Source organism: Corvus moneduloides, chromosome 11 (genome assembly GCF_009650955.1).
Source record: "Corvus moneduloides isolate bCorMon1 chromosome 11, bCorMon1.pri, whole genome shotgun sequence".
NCBI classification, from domain to species: Eukaryota; Metazoa; Chordata; class Aves; order Passeriformes; family Corvidae; genus Corvus; species Corvus moneduloides.
Window position 1 is genome coordinate 8,171,578 of NC_045486.1, and position 18,254 is coordinate 8,189,831.

General features: G+C 41.8%; 1 protein-coding gene across 33 annotated transcripts in view; it reads left to right on the forward strand.

Annotated features, from left to right (window-relative positions):
• CADPS (calcium dependent secretion activator) overlaps window positions 1-18,254 on the forward strand; it is a 210,860-nt gene that overhangs the window by 148,339 nt on the left and 44,267 nt on the right. For 15 of the 33 annotated variants that reach the window (XM_032121005.1, XM_032121007.1, XM_032121014.1 and 12 more), the window contains 4 exons: window positions 5,260-5,366; window positions 6,608-6,616; window positions 10,954-11,110; window positions 12,102-12,243. In XM_032121005.1, coding sequence (XP_031976896.1) covers window positions 5,260-5,366; window positions 6,608-6,616; window positions 10,954-11,110; window positions 12,102-12,243 — 415 coding nt within the window. Of the gene's footprint in view, window positions 1-2,763; window positions 2,869-5,259; window positions 5,367-6,607; window positions 6,617-10,953; window positions 11,111-12,101; window positions 12,244-18,254 lie in introns of all 33 variants that reach the window. The other 18 variants (XM_032121008.1, XM_032121010.1, XM_032120999.1 and 15 more) reach the window with 3 other exon arrangements.

Below are 18,254 nucleotides of genomic sequence, written 5' to 3' on the forward strand. Positions count from 1 at the left end.
CACTTTGTCAGGCAGTAAGAAGCTGGTCCTGGCTCTGATTTCAGTGATGAAGATGTTTAAATCTTACCCATCTGACACACATGAGCAGCAAGTTCGAGAGCATTTCTGATACTAAACTGGCTGTAGCAAGGGATTAAAGAGGAAAAAGACAGGGGGAAAAAAAAAAAGCCAAAGTACAACAAAACCTGCCACACGCTGCAGCTGATCACTAGCAGGTGCCATAAAACCCATCCAGACTCACACATCTTCCTGTCTCTGAGTGGGAGCTGAGCCACCCCTGAAAGAGACCTCACATGTAGTCTCTGAGACCTGGACCCAGAGAAGCATGTAAACTCTAGTGCCTCATAGGTCATAGCTGTCACAACCCCATTTCTATTTACATTTACAGAGGAAATTAATCCCTTTCCTTAGCAAGACCTTAATCTTTTAAATTTTCTTGCAATAAAGAGACAACAAAGAAAAGCATGGGTTTGGGCTCATGGGTGTTCCGTGCCCCCAGGAACAGAGAGAACTCTTCCTCTCCTTCAGCTCCAGGTGGTTCTGCAGCCATCATGCAAGAGCCTTGCATTTGGATCTGAACAAATGAAATGTGCGAAAGAGCTGAATATTTGTGCAGATTGGGCCAGATCAGAATTATATCAAGAGTTTGTTGCTTAGCCTGCTCCAATGCCTTGTGGGAGCTTGTTTCCAAGAGTGGGTGGTGGGGGGGGGATGCCAGGAGCAGGGTAAGGTGCTGGAGGGGTCTCTCACAGGCCCCCCAGAGAAGTGAGAGCCACCCTGGGGCACTGTGCTGACAACTGCACAGCGGGAGCCTCCTCCAAGCTGTTCTGTATGCACTGCACTAGCAACTCGTGAAGATGCTGCTGCATCTCTTGCCTGTTCCTCCTCCTCCTTCTCTATTAATGACTTTTCCTTAGGAAAGAAAACACTTGCACTAATCAGGCCCGTTCAGCGCTCTGGAGTCTGGATGTCTGGATGTCTAGAGCTATTTTTGGATGGGTACCTGTTAGGGATACAGGGGCTGGACTCTACATTTAAGGATGCTTGAGGGCTGCAGTGCTGAGGTGTGCAATGGGGTGCAACTCAGACGCATTTTTGCCTTGGCTTTGGCACTCTTAGGAAGAGTTCTCTGATACTCCCAACTTCGCCACCCAACAAGGGGTTGGCGAGGGGTTCCCACCCTGTGGTTGTCAGATGTGGGTGGGAGGAGATGTGCAATTTCCTCTCCCCATCATCCCTTCCCATCCAGAGACGTTGGCACAAACTGCCCTCCATAGTGATGGGCAGTAAAATATTCTTAGTGCACCTACATGTCAAGCTCAGGAGCCATCAGTGAGTTACCAAATTGAATTCTTGCTTATGTTTTAAAGTAGACTGAAAGTCATCAGGCCAATGCCCAAAAAGCAGTTATTTTTGTCATTTGAGGCTGAGGTTTGTTTCTTGGGACAAAGTCACCCTTGGTAAACATTGAACAAAGATCAGGATTACTCCAGAGATGAATGAATAGATTTGCTTTTCCTGTGTAAGAAAACCAGGAAAAGAAAAAAAGCCAGTAGCTTGAATCTGAGAGTCTGAATTAATCATTACACAGCTTAAAAGACTAAAAATATGTGTGTGCATGTGCGTGCATGTGTGCATTGTGTGTGTGTGTTTATGTATGTATGTATATCTATCTGTGTGTGGAGAGGGGCACCAACCTAACTCACACTCCTTAATGGTTTCCTTGAATATTCTTTATTATACTTCGATAAGTGTTACAGTTCTGCGAGAAATAAAAGCAATCAGAAATCTCCTTTGCACAAGCCAGCTGACTTTTTTTCCTCCACTGGAAAGTGCAAGCAAAATGGCAAGGGCTTTTGGCAGTAGAATGTCCAGATAAATATGCCAGATTCCTTGCAAATGACATGATTAAAAATAGTCACAATGCTGCTAAAAACTGTTATTAAAAGGAATAGAAACTATTGTGTTAATATATTCACAGTATATAATTTATTCTCTGGGTTTATGTAAAAGGAAAGGCTATTTTCTTTGAATTTTTCCTATGCTGATATTGTAAACTATATGACAGATGGGTCAAGTCCTGATTGCAGTATTCTAACATTTGGAATAGCAAGTAACATATTTGATAGAGCTGGCAAGTTTTTATATATGATTCAACCCAGAATATAAAAGCCACCAGAATTCCAAGTTGAAAATAATTAAATGAGCTGGAAACGATCAGGAACCACACATTTTTAAGTGACAGATTTTTTTACATGTTTAAATTGCACAAGAATATTTTATAGCTCCCTTTAACCAACAGTGACGTTTAATTCTAAAATGTGTAATTGATATTTGCAAAGCAATTAATTCCTATGGCTCATTATTCTATTGCTAAACGTACCTAAACATTGGGGAGCTGACTTCAAGTCATGTTTTTTAGTTCACCTTTTCTGAATTCCAGAGTTTTAACTGAATTAACCCATCTCAGTCTCCTCATGTGACTGCACAAAGTGCAGATTCATGCTTGCATTGAATTTTTAGCTTTCTGGTTGCACAGTACTGTAGGATGTTCGAATCTGCTGACTTCTAGAATACATATTGTCAAATGGTGTCATTACCATGTAATACCTCAAATACTGATAAGCAAAAACCCAGCAGCTTATTCCATTTGTATCTGATCATTTCCGCTTATGTTCCTTTTGAAGTTTCCATCTTTTTGTCACTGTTTCTAAGTCAGTTGTCTCTTTACTTTTGGCGTCTCTCTCCGTCATGCACAACCAGCCCGTCCGCCCAAGCCTAAGCCGCCGGCTGGGCCACCATCATCTCCTCAAACGCAGACTAATATGATAGATCATATGCTCAAAGGCATGGCCAAACAGCCGCCAAGTACTGTAATAGTCTTCCTTTCTTTTATTCAGTGGTTTTCTAGTCTAGCAGCCGCTTGTGTAGCAGTAGAAATCTAGTCCTCATATGCAGCTTTATACAAAACACCTAGTGTGACGTGGTAGGTTTTAGAGATTTAGAGGTAGCATTTATTTCAAAATGTCCACATTTTTTTGTCTAGCAATGTCTGACATATGCAACATTTTCAAATATCAACGTCAGCACAAAATAACATTGTTGTTGCATAACATTTTGCATGGAAACTATAAATATGTATGAGCTTTACATGATGTTGGATGAAATGTTTGATAAGTATATCGTATACGTTTCATGTAACTGTCAGTGCTCCAGCTATCTTAGCAGAATATTCTGATGTATAGTAACTTAACCAGGGAAATATTTAAAATAAGAAGGAAAAAAATTAAGATTGACATCTGCTGGCTGCCAAAGTTGTATAAGCATCAATATTTTCTTTAAAGACAGCATCTTTGAGCAGTTGTTCTTATTAACACTTTTGTCTTTTAGTTATATTTGAGAGCAGATCAATGTTGCAAATGAGAATGGGCCTGATGCTGCTCTGATCAATGGAAAAGCTTCCCCTTGGCTTTGGAGGTGCAGAAACAACCAGATCTTACTAAGGGACCTGTCTTTGGGCTCCTTTTGCAAAAGAAGTGGTTTCTACTTCTTGTAGCCATTGAGGTGCTGGATAGAATAGGACAAAGACTGAGGAGTTAACCAGGAGATCTCCAATTTCAGTATTTGCTCAATAAATTATATTAGGGGGAATCTTGATTTTTCTTTTTTGTTTCCAGTGATACAAGAAACAGCAGGAAAACTGGAGAAGAAACACCCAAGGCCCTTATCTAAGCCATAAATCAGTAAAATGGTAGAGTTCATTTGCATGGTGCTTTACCATCCCTCAGCCAAGCTGAGCCCCTACAGTGCCAGACTTCAGCTTGCTGAGCTCCTCCAAAAACCAGCCACATTTGGGACTTCCCAAATGTGACTGTCGTGGAACATATGGCTTTCCTTTTCATGGGAAATGTGTTACCTGTAAACAGATATTCAGGGAAAACTAGGGGCTAGCAAGACTTTGAGGTGGAGAATGAAGTCCTGGAAGCTCCCTGAATCTTCAGCAAGGCAGGGATTTCTCCCTGGGTGGCCTGGTCAAGCAGAACGGGCCACCTTGTGCAACCACAAGTTTCTGTCCCAGCAGTAAACAAGACCTAAACACTAGGAAAAAAACAGGTATGTGGAAGGCTGGAGTGAGATGCCCTGTCAGTACCTGGCCTGTTGGCATGTGGATCCCAAGGGGGCAGCTCTCCCATTCCACTCCTGCTCCAAACAACCATCACAGGGAGATTTTGCACACACAAGGGCAGTAAGCTGCTGTTTGATACCATGGAGAGGCCAAAATGCCTGTGGATGCAGAGGTATGAACTGTCTGTGTAGTGAAATGCCCCTCTTCGCCCTCGCTACTCTAAAGAGCTGGGACTGGACCGGGGTGTGAACCAGAGAGACATGTCTGTGGTCAGCTCTGCAGAAGCTGTGGTTCAAGGAAAATGTGATTATTTTCTTTACCTCTACATTATTTCTAGTGAAATGCTCTAAATGTTATATTGTTAGCACCTCATATTTTTAATGTGTTATTAATAATATAAATTACCTGGAAGAATAGAATTAATTATTTTTTATAGTTTTCAGAAAACACTACAAAATAACTCAACATAGCTAAACACCAAGCTCCAGGATTTAAACTCTTTGGTTTGTTTTGTGGGATTTTTGTTGTAAAATTGCATCTCTTTTCCCATATAAATCTTACCTATGAGCGTGGGATTTACCAGTTTCCACTCCCTCCAGCATGCATAGCTCCTGACCCTTGTGGAGTTAAATCCTGGAGCAAGGCAGACCTGCGAGTTTTGCTTTTAGTAGCAGGTGACATTTAAATTGCTTGAGTCTGACAATTTATTACAAGTGCAGACAGATTTGTTTGAATTGATCTTCTTAAAAGAATTTTTAAATAATATAGACGTGATTCCTGTAATAGCATCATCTATGTCGAAGGATACGCATTCATATGTGAGTGGCCAGATGCTGTCTTTAGGGAATGTGATGTTCTTATTTGAGCTAATAAAGTGCCACCATTAAGCAAACCAACTTTGACAGTATTGTGGAATTTGGAGCTGGAGCACTGCATTTTCATAGTATAATAATGAATGTGGCTTTCTGGTTTGCTCAGTACTAATTATATAAGCATTTAACATATGCATGAAAAGATCTTTAAAGCTGTAGAATATTATGGGATTTTTTTTTTTTTTTTAACCTCTCAAATAACTTACTGTACATCTAGCTTTTCACCCTGCCTTCCTTTTAACTCGAGTTCTTGTACTACAGAGAATGTAGGCCGGTTAGTCACACCAGCTAAAAAGTTAGAAGATACAATACGTCTGGCAGAGTTGGTAATTGAAGTCCTACAGCAAAACGAAGAGCACCATGCAGAGGTGAGCAGCGTCCCTGGTGAGGTTGTGTCCTGCAGGTCTTCCACAGGATCTGGTGGGAGCTTTGTATATTTGTGTGATGTCTTCCCAACTGGTGCTGGGTTATCTTTTTCAAAAGTTGAAAGTATTTATAAATAATGATGCTCAAGTATGATGAAGGCACTTCAGGAGGAATGTGTTTTCAGAGGGGAAGGAGGGCTAAAGGAGGAATTAATTGAGTTGTGCTCTCCTCGATGTCAGTCTGCGGCGTTTCTGACAGTGCCAGCAGGAGCTGAATCTGGCCAAAATATTCACCACCAACTACATGCAAGAGCAAGCCTGTCCGCTTTCCAGAAAGGTTGTATTTCCAAATCATGACCTCTTTGTGTGTGCCTCCAGCCAGCATGAGCAGGGTCCCTGTTTCAGCTTCTGCTCCTGCTGTCCAGAGGGGAGCAAGGAAAACTGCAACAAAACAGAACAATTCTCCTTTCTGCCCTTTCTGAGCATTCAGGTTGTTTGCAGGGATTTCTCTGGGCCCCTTCAGTACACAATTAATTCACCTGGTTTTCTGTTGGCCTCTTCTGCCTTGACTTACTGGGAATACCTCAATTACTAGTCACAGAGGTTAGGATGAACTGTGCTCTGTTACTCATTGTCTGGGTTATCTAACGCCTAATACAACTACTTTAACTCTTCAAAGCACCTTAACAGAAAGATTTGTTGTTTTAAAACCCTGAAACCATGTCATAGTCAAATATACACCAGAAAATTGTGAGGTTTGATCCTGGAAACACTTGATCCCACAGGCAGCTGGCATGGCTGGCTGTAATCCTGCTCTCAGCACTTCAGGACACTTCCGCCTGAGCAGGTGATGTTGCATACCCCTGTAAGTACTTGCAGGATTGGCCCTGAGTTCTCTGTAAGTCTGGTGCTCTTGAATGCGTATTGAGAAGTTAATAATTTTAAAATTCGGAGTGAACAGTTATTGTTTATGACTGTAGGTATTGTAGCACTCATTCACTATTTTCTCTTTCCTTCCCATTCATATATATATATAGATATACTCACAGTATTTTGCATTAAGAGCATTTGATAAATAATTTCACAATCACCTAAAAATCATTCCAGTGTGTATTAAATATGCAGTATAGTTTTACTTATTGATAATACACAGCAATCCACAAAACCCAACTAATGCCTGATTACATATTTAAATTTCCTCCCTGTTTTTCTACTGTTCATTCAATCTTGGATGATCCTGGCAGGGGAAAGAGGTATGTGACTAAACTGAATGAAGCGAGTCACTCCTGTCATATTCCGTGCATGCCCTCTCAGTGCCATGTTTCCTACTGGGATTTTACCCGGGTTGCCCTCGCTTCACTAACTTTGACCGAGGAATGTAACAGCAACTTTGGGTCGGCTGCTTGCGGAGCGGGTAGCCTGACACAGAAGGGTAAATGTGGCATAGCAGTCCAGTCCATGCATGCAGCAATGGGTATATTTTATGAGCGCGTGCAGGTTACATCCCAACCACAACCCTACCTGCCTGGACTCGCTCCTCAGCCTGTTGTTACCTGTTGTTTGCATTCACCTGACCTCTAGTACACTGTGGTGGAGATGGACTAAGTACTACACGAGTGCCTAGAATGGTAGTGGTCTTCCTTTGGTTTTGTCTGTATGTGCCTTGTACTGGATATACAGTATTTATATGTAGAGAGAGAATATATGGGTGAAGAGTGAAAATAAATTTCCTTTTACTAAAGCAAGGAGTGCTTGAGAGCACTATGCTTGTGCACAAACTGTTTTATTCCACTCCTCACCAGCACAGGCTGGACGTACAACCAGCTGGGAAGGAGCTGTTTTTTAAAACACAGGTTATTTTGAAAAGAGGAAGCAGTTCCAGGACTGGTCACACTCAGCCAGCCACACTGCCAAGATCCTCACATGAGGAGGAAGGCTCAGAACTGTTCTCCAGCATCTTTTGTGTCACAAGGTTTTGATTAGAGACAGAAGGTTAATGCCAACACAGATAGGAGGCATCCCAGTCCCTTGTTCTGAATGGTGACCTGGAAGGATGAAATCCATCTCTCTCCAGAAGCCCGGCACACTGTCGGTGCGTTATTGAATCCCTGTCCTGAGGGTGGCTGTGGCATTTCAGCAGTGCACAGGCAATTGCCAGCTCTGCACACTTTGAATTGCACCCAAGGAAGAGAGAGAAGAGGCTGGGTGGTTTGTTCACTGATTTTTATTTATGCATTGTAGCTGCATTATGCTGTCACTGTGCAATGAACATTGCTGAGGTATTACACTTTTTTTTCCCTGCCATATAATTCCAGGTGACTTTTTTTTATATGTTGCCACTCACCTGGAGAAGGCTTGACCTGCCAGGTGTGACTCTTTGGTCTACTTTGGTTATTCAGCAAAAAATTAAGTTCCACTGCTTACTGAAGAGATGCCTTATTTTACTGAAAAACAATAGTTTTTGCAATTAACACATGCCCCTTTTTTCCCCATGTGGACATCCAGGCAGACTCCCTAATGAGAATGTAGAAAATAATACTCACAGCATGTTCAAAAATCATTACAAGAGGAGTATTGTGTCTAGTCAGTTGGGTTTGTCTTACCCATAAGAAGAAAGCAACCCAGCACAGGCAGAAACAGCAAATCCGTGTGCCTACATCTGTAATCTAGGAGCGGGAGGTCTCTGTCATTATGTCATCTCTCCCATCAGATGCCTCCTAGCTCTCTTTCCCTTTGTCTGAATGACTGAAGACAAATGCCAGAGACAATGCCATTCACCTATTTTTAAACTTGTGTTTTCTCTCTCTATGTATATGTATGTGTATATGTATATATGTATCCTTACTCCTGGAGGTCATACATATATACATGTGTATCCATGTGTAAAATATACAATAATAGGTGTGTTTGACTAGAAAGCACACTTTTTTCCCCCCTTTACATTATTATTTAAGCAAAGCAGGTAAGTAGATGGTAAATAAATGAAATGTTACCATCTTGAAGGACGTTTTCTAAGTATGGTGTTACCAATCCTGCTTACAGAAATTAGGGAGGAGGTTGAGGATCTTGACATAAGTTAGAGAATTATGGAGTTAAAATTTGACTTTTCCAGCAAAAGAGAAACTGTTACTGGTTTGGGCATATTTTTTTTCCACCAATGATCACATGCTTTCGTTTTTTTTAAATAGCTCTTTTTTTCCCTTTTCATGGAAGTAGGTTCTTATTGCTGGACTCTGAAGTGTTTATGTTGGGATTTGTTACAGAAGACATTCTTTGGCCTCCCATCTTTTCCCTTCCCCCAAAATGCCAGTTGCCATTGGTCCTTGGTAGCGGTTGCTCCATGGCTGCAGACCTGTGGGCAGTGTCTGGTGGGTGCCAGCATGGCAGGCTCTAGGCAGGCAGAGGCACAGCCAGAGAAACCACATCAGAGCAGGGACCCTCCCTGCACCAGAGTCCCAGCACCCTCCCTGAAAACCACAGCTGGGTGTTGCTAACTTAAGAGGACCCTGCACAGCCCCACTGCTCAGCAGCGCTGCTTTCCCACCCGTGCTTTGTGAGCAGGTTGGAGCAGGCATCAGGAGCACACCTGCATCTTGATGTTCTCACTTCCTCTGTGGTCTCTCAGCGGTTTGATGCCTCCGAATGTGGCACTCACAGGCATCCAGCCCTGTGCCTGGCTGGACACCAGCACCAAATGTGGAGAAGAGCTGAAGAGCACTGCCCCACATCACAGCCCCACACAGGCTCCCTCGCCATGGTTTTGTCTTTTCCAGAGTGACAACTCTGCAGACACCCAAGGCCGCTGTCACCACTACCACTGCGCCCCTGAGCATCCCCAAGCAGGAGTTGCTGCAGCAGAGCTGGGCAGCTTCGTCCATGGGCCTGGAGCTGAGGACAGTTTGCAAACAAAGGACTCTGCTGTAGCCACCTCATGGCCCCATGCCATGACCACTTGGACACTCACCTGCTGATGTTGCCACTTCAGGCATGGGCAGACACTGAAGCTGTGCCTTCATGGCACAGCTCACCTTGTCCACATCTTCACCCCCATTACAGGGCAGGCCCAATATTAAGATTAGTTTGGGGGTCATGTGGTTATTTTGGTTATTTTACATCTTGGATGTGCTCTGGGAAGAGAATGTTGAGTGCAATGCCCTATCTATCCATGCCTTCACATCAATTTTATATAATCTCATGGAATAATACCAGGGTACTGTCACTCTGCTTTATATTTTGAAGGATTGAAGGAGTGGAAATAGTTCCAAAGACCCCCTGCCAGTATCACTGGTAGCTGGGCAAGTCTAACCAAAACAGGAAAAATCAAAGGGCAGTAACCTGTTCTGGCGGTGCTGTTCCCTCTCCATGACCAAGTGACCCAGTAGCTGGAGTTGTGCTGTGCACATCAGTGCAGTTCTTCATCAGTGAATCAGAACTGAACCCTGAGAGAGTGAAAACCCATTCTGCTTACTCACATCTGCTAAAACCTGCAAAAAATGCCCCTCCCTGACTGGCAATTCCTCTTCAAACTGATTCCTCCATTCCCAATCTCTTCTGTTTCATCTCCACTCTTGTGCCTATGCTAGAGGTTTCTTTTTCTCGCAGTGCTGCAAAGCTGTTCCTTAGCTCCTTTAAGTCACTAATTTCCTATCACTTCAAAATGACAGTAAATGGTCCTATGGACAGCTCTTCTCATATTGCATGTTCCCAGCCAGAAGTGACTACTGAACACGCATGCATGCATTCGCAGCATTCACATCTGAGCCATGTATGATCTGAATGTCACCTCAGAGAGCCCGCACAGAGAATTTTAAGGACCCATGTGCATGAGAATGAGTTACCTCACTGATATTTTTTGGTTTTCAAGTTTAGACATATTTTTTTCCTGCCTCTGTGAAAATATGGGCTTGCTGTAGATATTTTTTTTTTACCTTGGCATGTTGACAGTAGGGGGGCTTTATAATAGATTCCTAATCAGTAGCATCATGAAGGTTGTAGTGTGTTAGCTAACCATGTAAAATGAACAGTGCCGTAATAACTTTTACTGATGATGTTTGAAATATCTTTGAAACAGAGTATGAATTATTTAGGACAGATTTTAATGTCTCAGGCTTCTAGTTTTTCAAGACAAATGCAAGTAGTGAATCTAAGTAAAATTTAAGCTGTTGAAAAACACGTCAGAAAACCCATAACCACAGTGAAGAAACTCCCAAATTTCAGTACTTTAGAAATAAGAATTAGTTGATTTTTTCCTGATAATTAGCATCGTTAATGATTAATGAAGTAATTTATTGTAAATTGAACAGATGAAACCTTCTCTGCCACATTACAGCTGCATGCCTTTACAGTGGAGGTCTGAAGAGATCCACTACAAGAAACCTTTGTGTTAGAGCGGCAGTGCCTAATTCTGTGATTAGCACTGCCCATGCAGGCTAGTGCTCCAAAGCACTGTTCTCTTTACAATAAAGGTAGTTTCCATGGGATGCACCTTTTTTTTTTTTTTTTTTTTTTTTGATATGTGGCCTAACATCTTTCCCTGTGCTTTATTAGAACTAATACACTTCTTTATTATCTTTTTCTACCAACTCTGAAGGCCTTTGCCTGGTGGTCAGACCTAATGGTTGAACATGCGGAGACCTTCCTGTCCCTGTTTGCAGTGGATATGGATGCAGCGTTAGAGGTGCAACCCCCAGACACCTGGGACAGCTTCCCGCTCTTTCAACTCATAAACGATTCCCTCCGTAGTGACTGTATGTATTTTGTATTTTGATCATTTTCTCTTCAGTGGGCAGCTCAGGTTACTGATAATGCTTTCAGCCTCTCCCTACTTCACAGAGAACTGAGATGGGTAGAGATTTACACATTTACACATTCTTTTAGCATCAGCTTGATTTTATTCCATTGCCACTAGAAAAAAAGCACACCCCTTAAATCACCTCAGTCAAAGGTGGGAAGTTGAACTTGTATTTTGCTTCATCTTCTCAAGTCTCTTGGTAATGGCTACTTGATAAGCAGGAAATCGGGTATTCTATCTCGTTGTCTTTAAATGTGTGTATTGTTTTATATGTGTGTACTGCATTTATTTAGCATGGAGTAAACCGGTCCCTGCTGTATGATTTTATTGAAGGGAGTAAAATAGTAAAGTAAATGGAAGCAGGAGTAGTTCAGAAGAACAGTGCTTTGTGAAATGAGACTATTCTCTGAAGCACTTGGGCCCATGCTTTCAAAACCCTTGTGAGGATTTGGCACTTTTCTGGGTAATCCAACCCTTCCCTGGGGAGCTGGTGGCTAAATTGGCATTGCCTTAACTAGGTCCTAGACCAGGACCCCAGTTAACTTTCTAAGACTACATGAAAAAAGCCAGGGACTCATCCTCAGAAAGCAAGTTCCAGCATCATGGTAGTGAGCAACCAAAGAAGAAATTATTCTCCCACCTGCTAAAGCCATAATGTTTGCCATGCTGTATTTCTTACACCAGTTTTTATTCACAGGAAGTGATAATGTATTTGTAAGTTTGACTTTAATGGAAAAGAAGGTTCATTGTTTGTTTATTTGTTTGGAGTAAGATCATTCCTGCTCTCTGTGTCATGAACATTGGTGCCTGATGCCAGCTCCTGTTACGTTCTTGAAGTTTTCCTGTTGACTGACAAATTCATTATGTGATGAAGTGCCACACTGTGGTTTGTTACAGAGGTTGTAGTAACAGTAGTGTCTTACTATACTTTTATTTATCTATTCTAGATAATTTGTGCAATGGAAAATTCCACAAACACCTCCAAGACCTGTTTGCTCCACTTGTTGTTAGATATGTCGATCTGATGGAGTCCTCAATTGCACAGTCAATTCACAGGGGCTTTGAGCGGGAGTCATGGGAGCCAGTAAAGTAAGGAAACCTCCTTTGATACAATCGGAATTTGGGTGCAAATGGATGGAGATTCATATAGAGGTGAATTAGCAAACGTTAGACTGGACATGCAGAAAGTGCTTTAAACTTTCTAGTTTAATGATAAAAATAGGAGGCCCGATCTCTTCAGGATTTTCAGGTTAATGAGGGAAATGGTATTGGGTTTTTGAAATGCATTGCTGCCTCAGTTTGAACTGTGTGCCTCTGAACAGGGAACCATGAAAATGGGAAAACCTTCTTAACTGCCATGGCTTTTTGGAACCCATTCTAAAAGGCCTTTTCCAGTGCTGCTTTTGAACTCACATAGCTCCTTTTCAGAACAAAAATATCTCGCTTCACTGTGTTCAGTTTCAGCCCTATAACCCCTGTGAGTCATTGCTGTATTTATTCTTCCCAATACTCATTTTTTCCACCCACCCTGTGGGGGGATAGTGCAATGTGTGCCTCTAGCATCAGCCCCATGGCTGGTGGCTGCACAGGTCCCCATGTCCAGGGCAGCTCTGCCAGTCCCAGCTCCCCTGCCTTTAGGATTAGACATGCAGAAACCAAAATGAAGCATGGGCAAGATGATTCAAGCATAATAATTTCTTACATTTGGAAAGCTAGGAGTTCGCCAGCAAGAAACTGGGAGCCTGAGAAAAACCCAAATTGAACTCAGGAGCTGGTGAATGATAAAAATGTGACATGTGCTTTGGATTACTGTTGTTATTTCACAGGTTTTGAAGTATTGCTGAACCCTGTCATACTTGCTCTATAAAGCCAAGTCAGATCCTACAAAGGGAAATAACTGACTTTTCCTCTAGTAAAGAAATTAAAAGAGAGAGATGGACCCTTTGCAAGCAACATGAGTCTGGCAGTGCCTCAGACTAGGAAGTGGGACCAGGTGACCTCTGGAAAGACTCTTTTCCTGGCTATTTTTTGTCATTCTCTAGGCAAAGTGAAATGGCACTGCACTCTCAGAGGTTTCTGATAAAAGAACGTGTGGTCTTTCAGGGCTTTTCACACCAAATATGTTCCGTTTACAAGGAAAAGAGATTTTGTTCAGCAGCCAGCCTCCCATATGCAACCTGGAGTCTGAGTACCCAGGTTTTTTCCTTTCTTTTTTGTGCATCCTCAGCATCCGTAAGGATTCTGCCTGCCAAATCTCAGGCTTTTTCTTGACACCTGATCATCCCCTCTGTTTTGAGTGGGGTTAAGTGGCTGGCATTCAGGAGCCTCTCTCACTTTCCATTTGCTGTCTTTGGTCTGCAGGCTAACAGGATTAAAAATCCTAAAAAATCTTGTTTCAAATAAGCAGATGTGACCCAGAAAACATACAAGAAATAGATCTTTCGAGTAGGAGAATGCCATTTTTACAGCCACTCCTTCAAGTGGAATTGCACTTCGAAGTTAGCATTAACTTCAGTTTCAGAGCTCTGCTTTAGTAAAGAATATGTTTGTATTTCCTTGTCTGTTATGAAACAGAAGCAGTTAACTCTGTGTACCTGTTCACCTGGGTCAAGCACTCAATAAACAAATAATTCTGCTTTTTTTTTTGTTTTATCAGAAGCTTTTTGCTTTTAAATGACTTTAGGGGGTTAACTATAGATGTCCATAAGTACTTGGATGTGCTACTTGCCTGTCAAAATGCTTTGTCCCTGAGCATGCCAGCATCTATCATTTCCAAGTTATCTCTGATAGCTGTAAAAGATCTTTTCTTAGTTCTCTTGTGATGGTTATTCCCTTCTGGAGTTCCAGTTACAGCATGCTTTGAGCATTGCATCTCCAAGCAAAAGCCCAGGATGGACTCTTGCTCTTACAGACTTCAGTATTTAAAAGATTTCTTCCAGCAGGAAAGTGGGTGCTTTCCACAAGAAGCTTCTGTCCATCTGGTGAAAAGATGCACCATGGGGTTTTTTTCACTAGTTGATATTTTGTTCTTGTGTCTCACACACAAAAGTGTGAGTTGCAAACGCTGGTTCAACACCATGCGACCTGGTGAAGGGAGGCACCAGTGAGTGCCAGAGGGTGGCACATACAGTGCAAAGGAAAAGAGGAGTGTCATTCCTAGGATCTTATGACATTTTTGATGTGCTGTTCAGAACTAAATGTTAAGGCGTCTTCATCTTTGCCTCCTGGGCAGACCACCTGCTCCTCTTTGTCTGATCGACAGGGAACTTGCAGAGAAATTCAGGTTAGAGACTTACTTTGTTTGATTTGCCCTCCTTTATCTACTGTCTTCTCACCCCACATGTCCATACCGCAGCACAGTTGAATTTTTGGCCATGGATTCTCAAATAGTTTGGACCAGCCAATTCCCAACCAAATTGTGACCTTCCATTGCCACCTCTCCTGCTGAGCTTTTTTGGAAATCAGGATCACTGCAGAATGTTCTTTCACAGCTTTCCTCTTCTTTGGAGAAAGACCTTCAAGTTGGCCAGCAAAGACAGATCATCATAACTGACCGTTCCACCAAGCTTGTTGTCCTGGATCTCTACAGTGCATTGTGAGAAGGAAATCTCATTATCTCCTGTTAACCAAGAAATTATTCCACAACACAGAATCTTTTGAAAGGGTTTCTCTGTACTTGTGCTTGCAGTCAAGGCTGAAATATGTAGCCCTCCATAACCTGACCAGATGGCAGTTTGCAAGCATGTATTTCTTCTATTTTCATTGCTGAATACTCTGCACCTTATGCTCTGAGGAGCTAGGTACAGAAATCGCAGTGAGAGAGATACTGTTAAGTACTGAAAAAAATGGGGGGAAAAAGCATTGATGTTATGTGCTTATGAGGGCTCTGTAATCTGCCTCTGCAGAGCTGCTGAATTTGCAGGGGGTCCGTGCCCTATAGCTAGAGCAGCTGGTGCGCTCGTATGAATCCACGCAGAGAAATGTGGAACACTTGTCCTTCGCACAGTCATCCAAGTATGCAGGATACAGAGTAGGTCTGTTCTCTGGTGATTTGAGAGGTCTTGGAAAAGTAGGGTTTGCAATGGGTTTTTTTCATGCTAGCTTCTCGGAGAGCGCTGATTTATCTTGCAGCCAGCTGACACGTATGTATGTGTGTCTCTGTGTGTGTGTCTGTGTTGAAAGAAAAATCTTTTTGAGCAAATGCTAAAGCTGGTGCAATGACAACCCATTTCAATGGCTTGACTAGGACATTACGCATTGACCCAGGGCTCTCTCTACCACTCTGTAGTCCTGGCTTTAGCATCTATTAATTGCTCACTAACTCTTTGCAAAATATTTATAATTGTATCATTAATATAAATGTCAGAACTTGAACAATATGATTATACTAATCATTTTATAAGGTTGTACAACTACAAAATGATAGTGAAAATTGTTTCCCCTTAAAAGAAGCACCGTTGTAGTGAAAGTGAGTATTTTTGTTACTATTCTGGGTGTCAGTCACAGGAGGAGCACAGATTTGACTGCCTACTTCACAATCAAGCTCTTTGCTTCACATCAAGGCTTTTGTGAAAAGATTTGCTCTTGAGCATTTGCTGAGCCTCCACAGTGAGGTTGCAAGTGTTTATAGTGATGGAAGAGACAAGCGTTTGCATCTTCCATCACTAAATCATTTCAGGCATCCCGTAAGAACTGAGCATTTAGGTGTGGCCAGGAGTCTCGTTCAACTCTGTTCTGAACCCAGGAGACAACTCAGTAAAAATACTGTGATTTTTCTGCCCTCCTTTCATTGCTAGGGCAGCTCTACAGGAGCAGCCGCGGTGCAACTGGACGTGTTCCATGTGATCGGTGCTGCTGTACAGTGTGAGCATTGGGAGGTTGTGCAGGGCTATATTGCCAGTCTGTTTGCCCTGAGAATTTCCCAGCAGACAGTCCAGGTGAAAGCCATTTCCACAGCTCACACAAACAAACGGGGCTGAAGCAGAAGATGCCAGGAAAACAAGCAGTGCAGCTCCAGAGCCTGTGTCTCTTATCAAAGGTATCAGGATCCAGTCCTGGAGCTGAGTCGTCTTAAATCAGACAGCCCTCTTCTTGTTGATGCAAATGCCCACATTCCCTGCCTGATGGCTGAGGTTATATTTAGCTGTCTCTATTAAATAGGCATGGCTGGCTTCTAGAAACAGTTTCTCATCTTGGACCTGTAGCTTTATGGTCTGAACAATTGCAGGCTTTATGGAACATTTGTTGGTAATATTAATAATTTTTTAGAGGTCTCACTGCAACTGTTAGTCAGATAATTAGATCATTTGAACCTGAAAAAACTATGCATGTCAATTCAGGAGAGTATTTTTTACATTAGTTACTGTATGTTAATATAATATACTCCATTATTTTGCTGTTTCGTTTTGTTCTAAGAGTACTAACGTATTCTTGCAACATACTCTTGCATCAGCAAAATAATGTGTTGTATAAAAGAAATATGTTTCCGTGTGAATATAGTATACTGTTTACTCTAGAAGTCATATTTTATTAATACAGTGTTTTTATTAATATAACACTGTCACTTCTTGAATTTTAATATTAAAACCAAAGGTCCTCTGATTTATGTATTTACCATCTGGCTAAGTTATTTAAGTTGCTTTTCCTTATACATTTATATGTTGTCCACCTCTTGCTATTTCTTTATTTATTCCATATCAGTATCTAACCACATGCACTGCCATTTCTGAAGATTTAACACTCTCTCAATCACTATGGAGTCTATGTCTCATTCAATAGTCATATCATCTTAACAGCAGATACAGTATGAATGGAAACAATGGACAGCTTTGTGATGGTAGTAAATTCTCCTGTTTGCCTGAAAAAGAGAACACACAGATAGCAGGAAGCTAAATCTACTAAGAATCATAGAAATAATTAGAAATAAGAACATAGTTGTGTTTTTTTCACTAGAAAAATACTTTGATTTGTGATATTCCTCCCCAACAAGGGATTTTATTCACAAAGAATGAAGTCTGTTTCCTCAGATTCACCACCAATAACAAGCTGAGCTGTTGCAGAGATGTGGTTCACATTGTCTGTTGTGTTAGGAAACATCTATTCAGTACAGGCAGCTCAATTCCATTAATTTGGGGGTTGATATATAACTGAAATATGTATAAATGAAGTGCAAAATATGTCTCAGGGAAATTACTAACATTTTAATATGCCTTGAAAGACATCGTGTATAACTTGATAGTTTCACAGAAATCCAGATAATGGTGTCCGTAAAGTAACTAATTTAATCCAGGGAAATGGAGAGACCTCCGAAGGTGGCATATCCTGGTGCAGTCACTGAGAGCAGGCAAGTTTGGATGCTGAAGCAGTGCCCAGGTGCATCAATAGAAAAGCTTTCAGTAGCTTCAGCAGTTCAGGGTGAAGCTGAATTTCTGATTCCATTTTCACTGAGTCCAAGTAACAGTCTGGTGAAAATGGTGTCAAAGTATCTGGTTTTGTTCCTCACATGGGACTGTGAAACCACCTGTGGGTTGTATACCAGTGAGTCAGACAGTGTTCCTGGGAGAAGGCAGAAATGAGGCATTTCTCTGAAACTGGCCTCTCCTCTGAGGGCCAGGTAACATGTGAGTTGGGTTGAGATTGAGATCTATCTTTTGCTGATTCCCAGATCTCCTGATGTTTTTATTTTGCATGTAGAATGTAATTGTGATGAGATTCTCATTAAAACAGAATTAGACCAATTGTAACATCTAGAGAGCTAGCGCACTGAAATATGTTGGGGTGGATTCCAAACTTTGGGCTTGCAGTGCTGTTACATGCACCTTGTTCCAGGAGAGATGTTGCATTAAATCATTACAGCTGCCCACTTTTTAAAAATCTCTAGTGGCATAACAGTTGCACATTTGAAAATACTGATTGAAGTAATGATGCCCAAGTACACATACTTCATATTAACCTTTGAATATCTTAATCACCTCATAGCCCACTTCCAGCTATGAAACAGTCACATACTAGTCCTTATTTATTTACAAAGTGCAGATCATTCACAGGGCACAAATAGTAGGGCTGGACAATCCTTTTCTCTGCACCCAGAAATGCAAGAG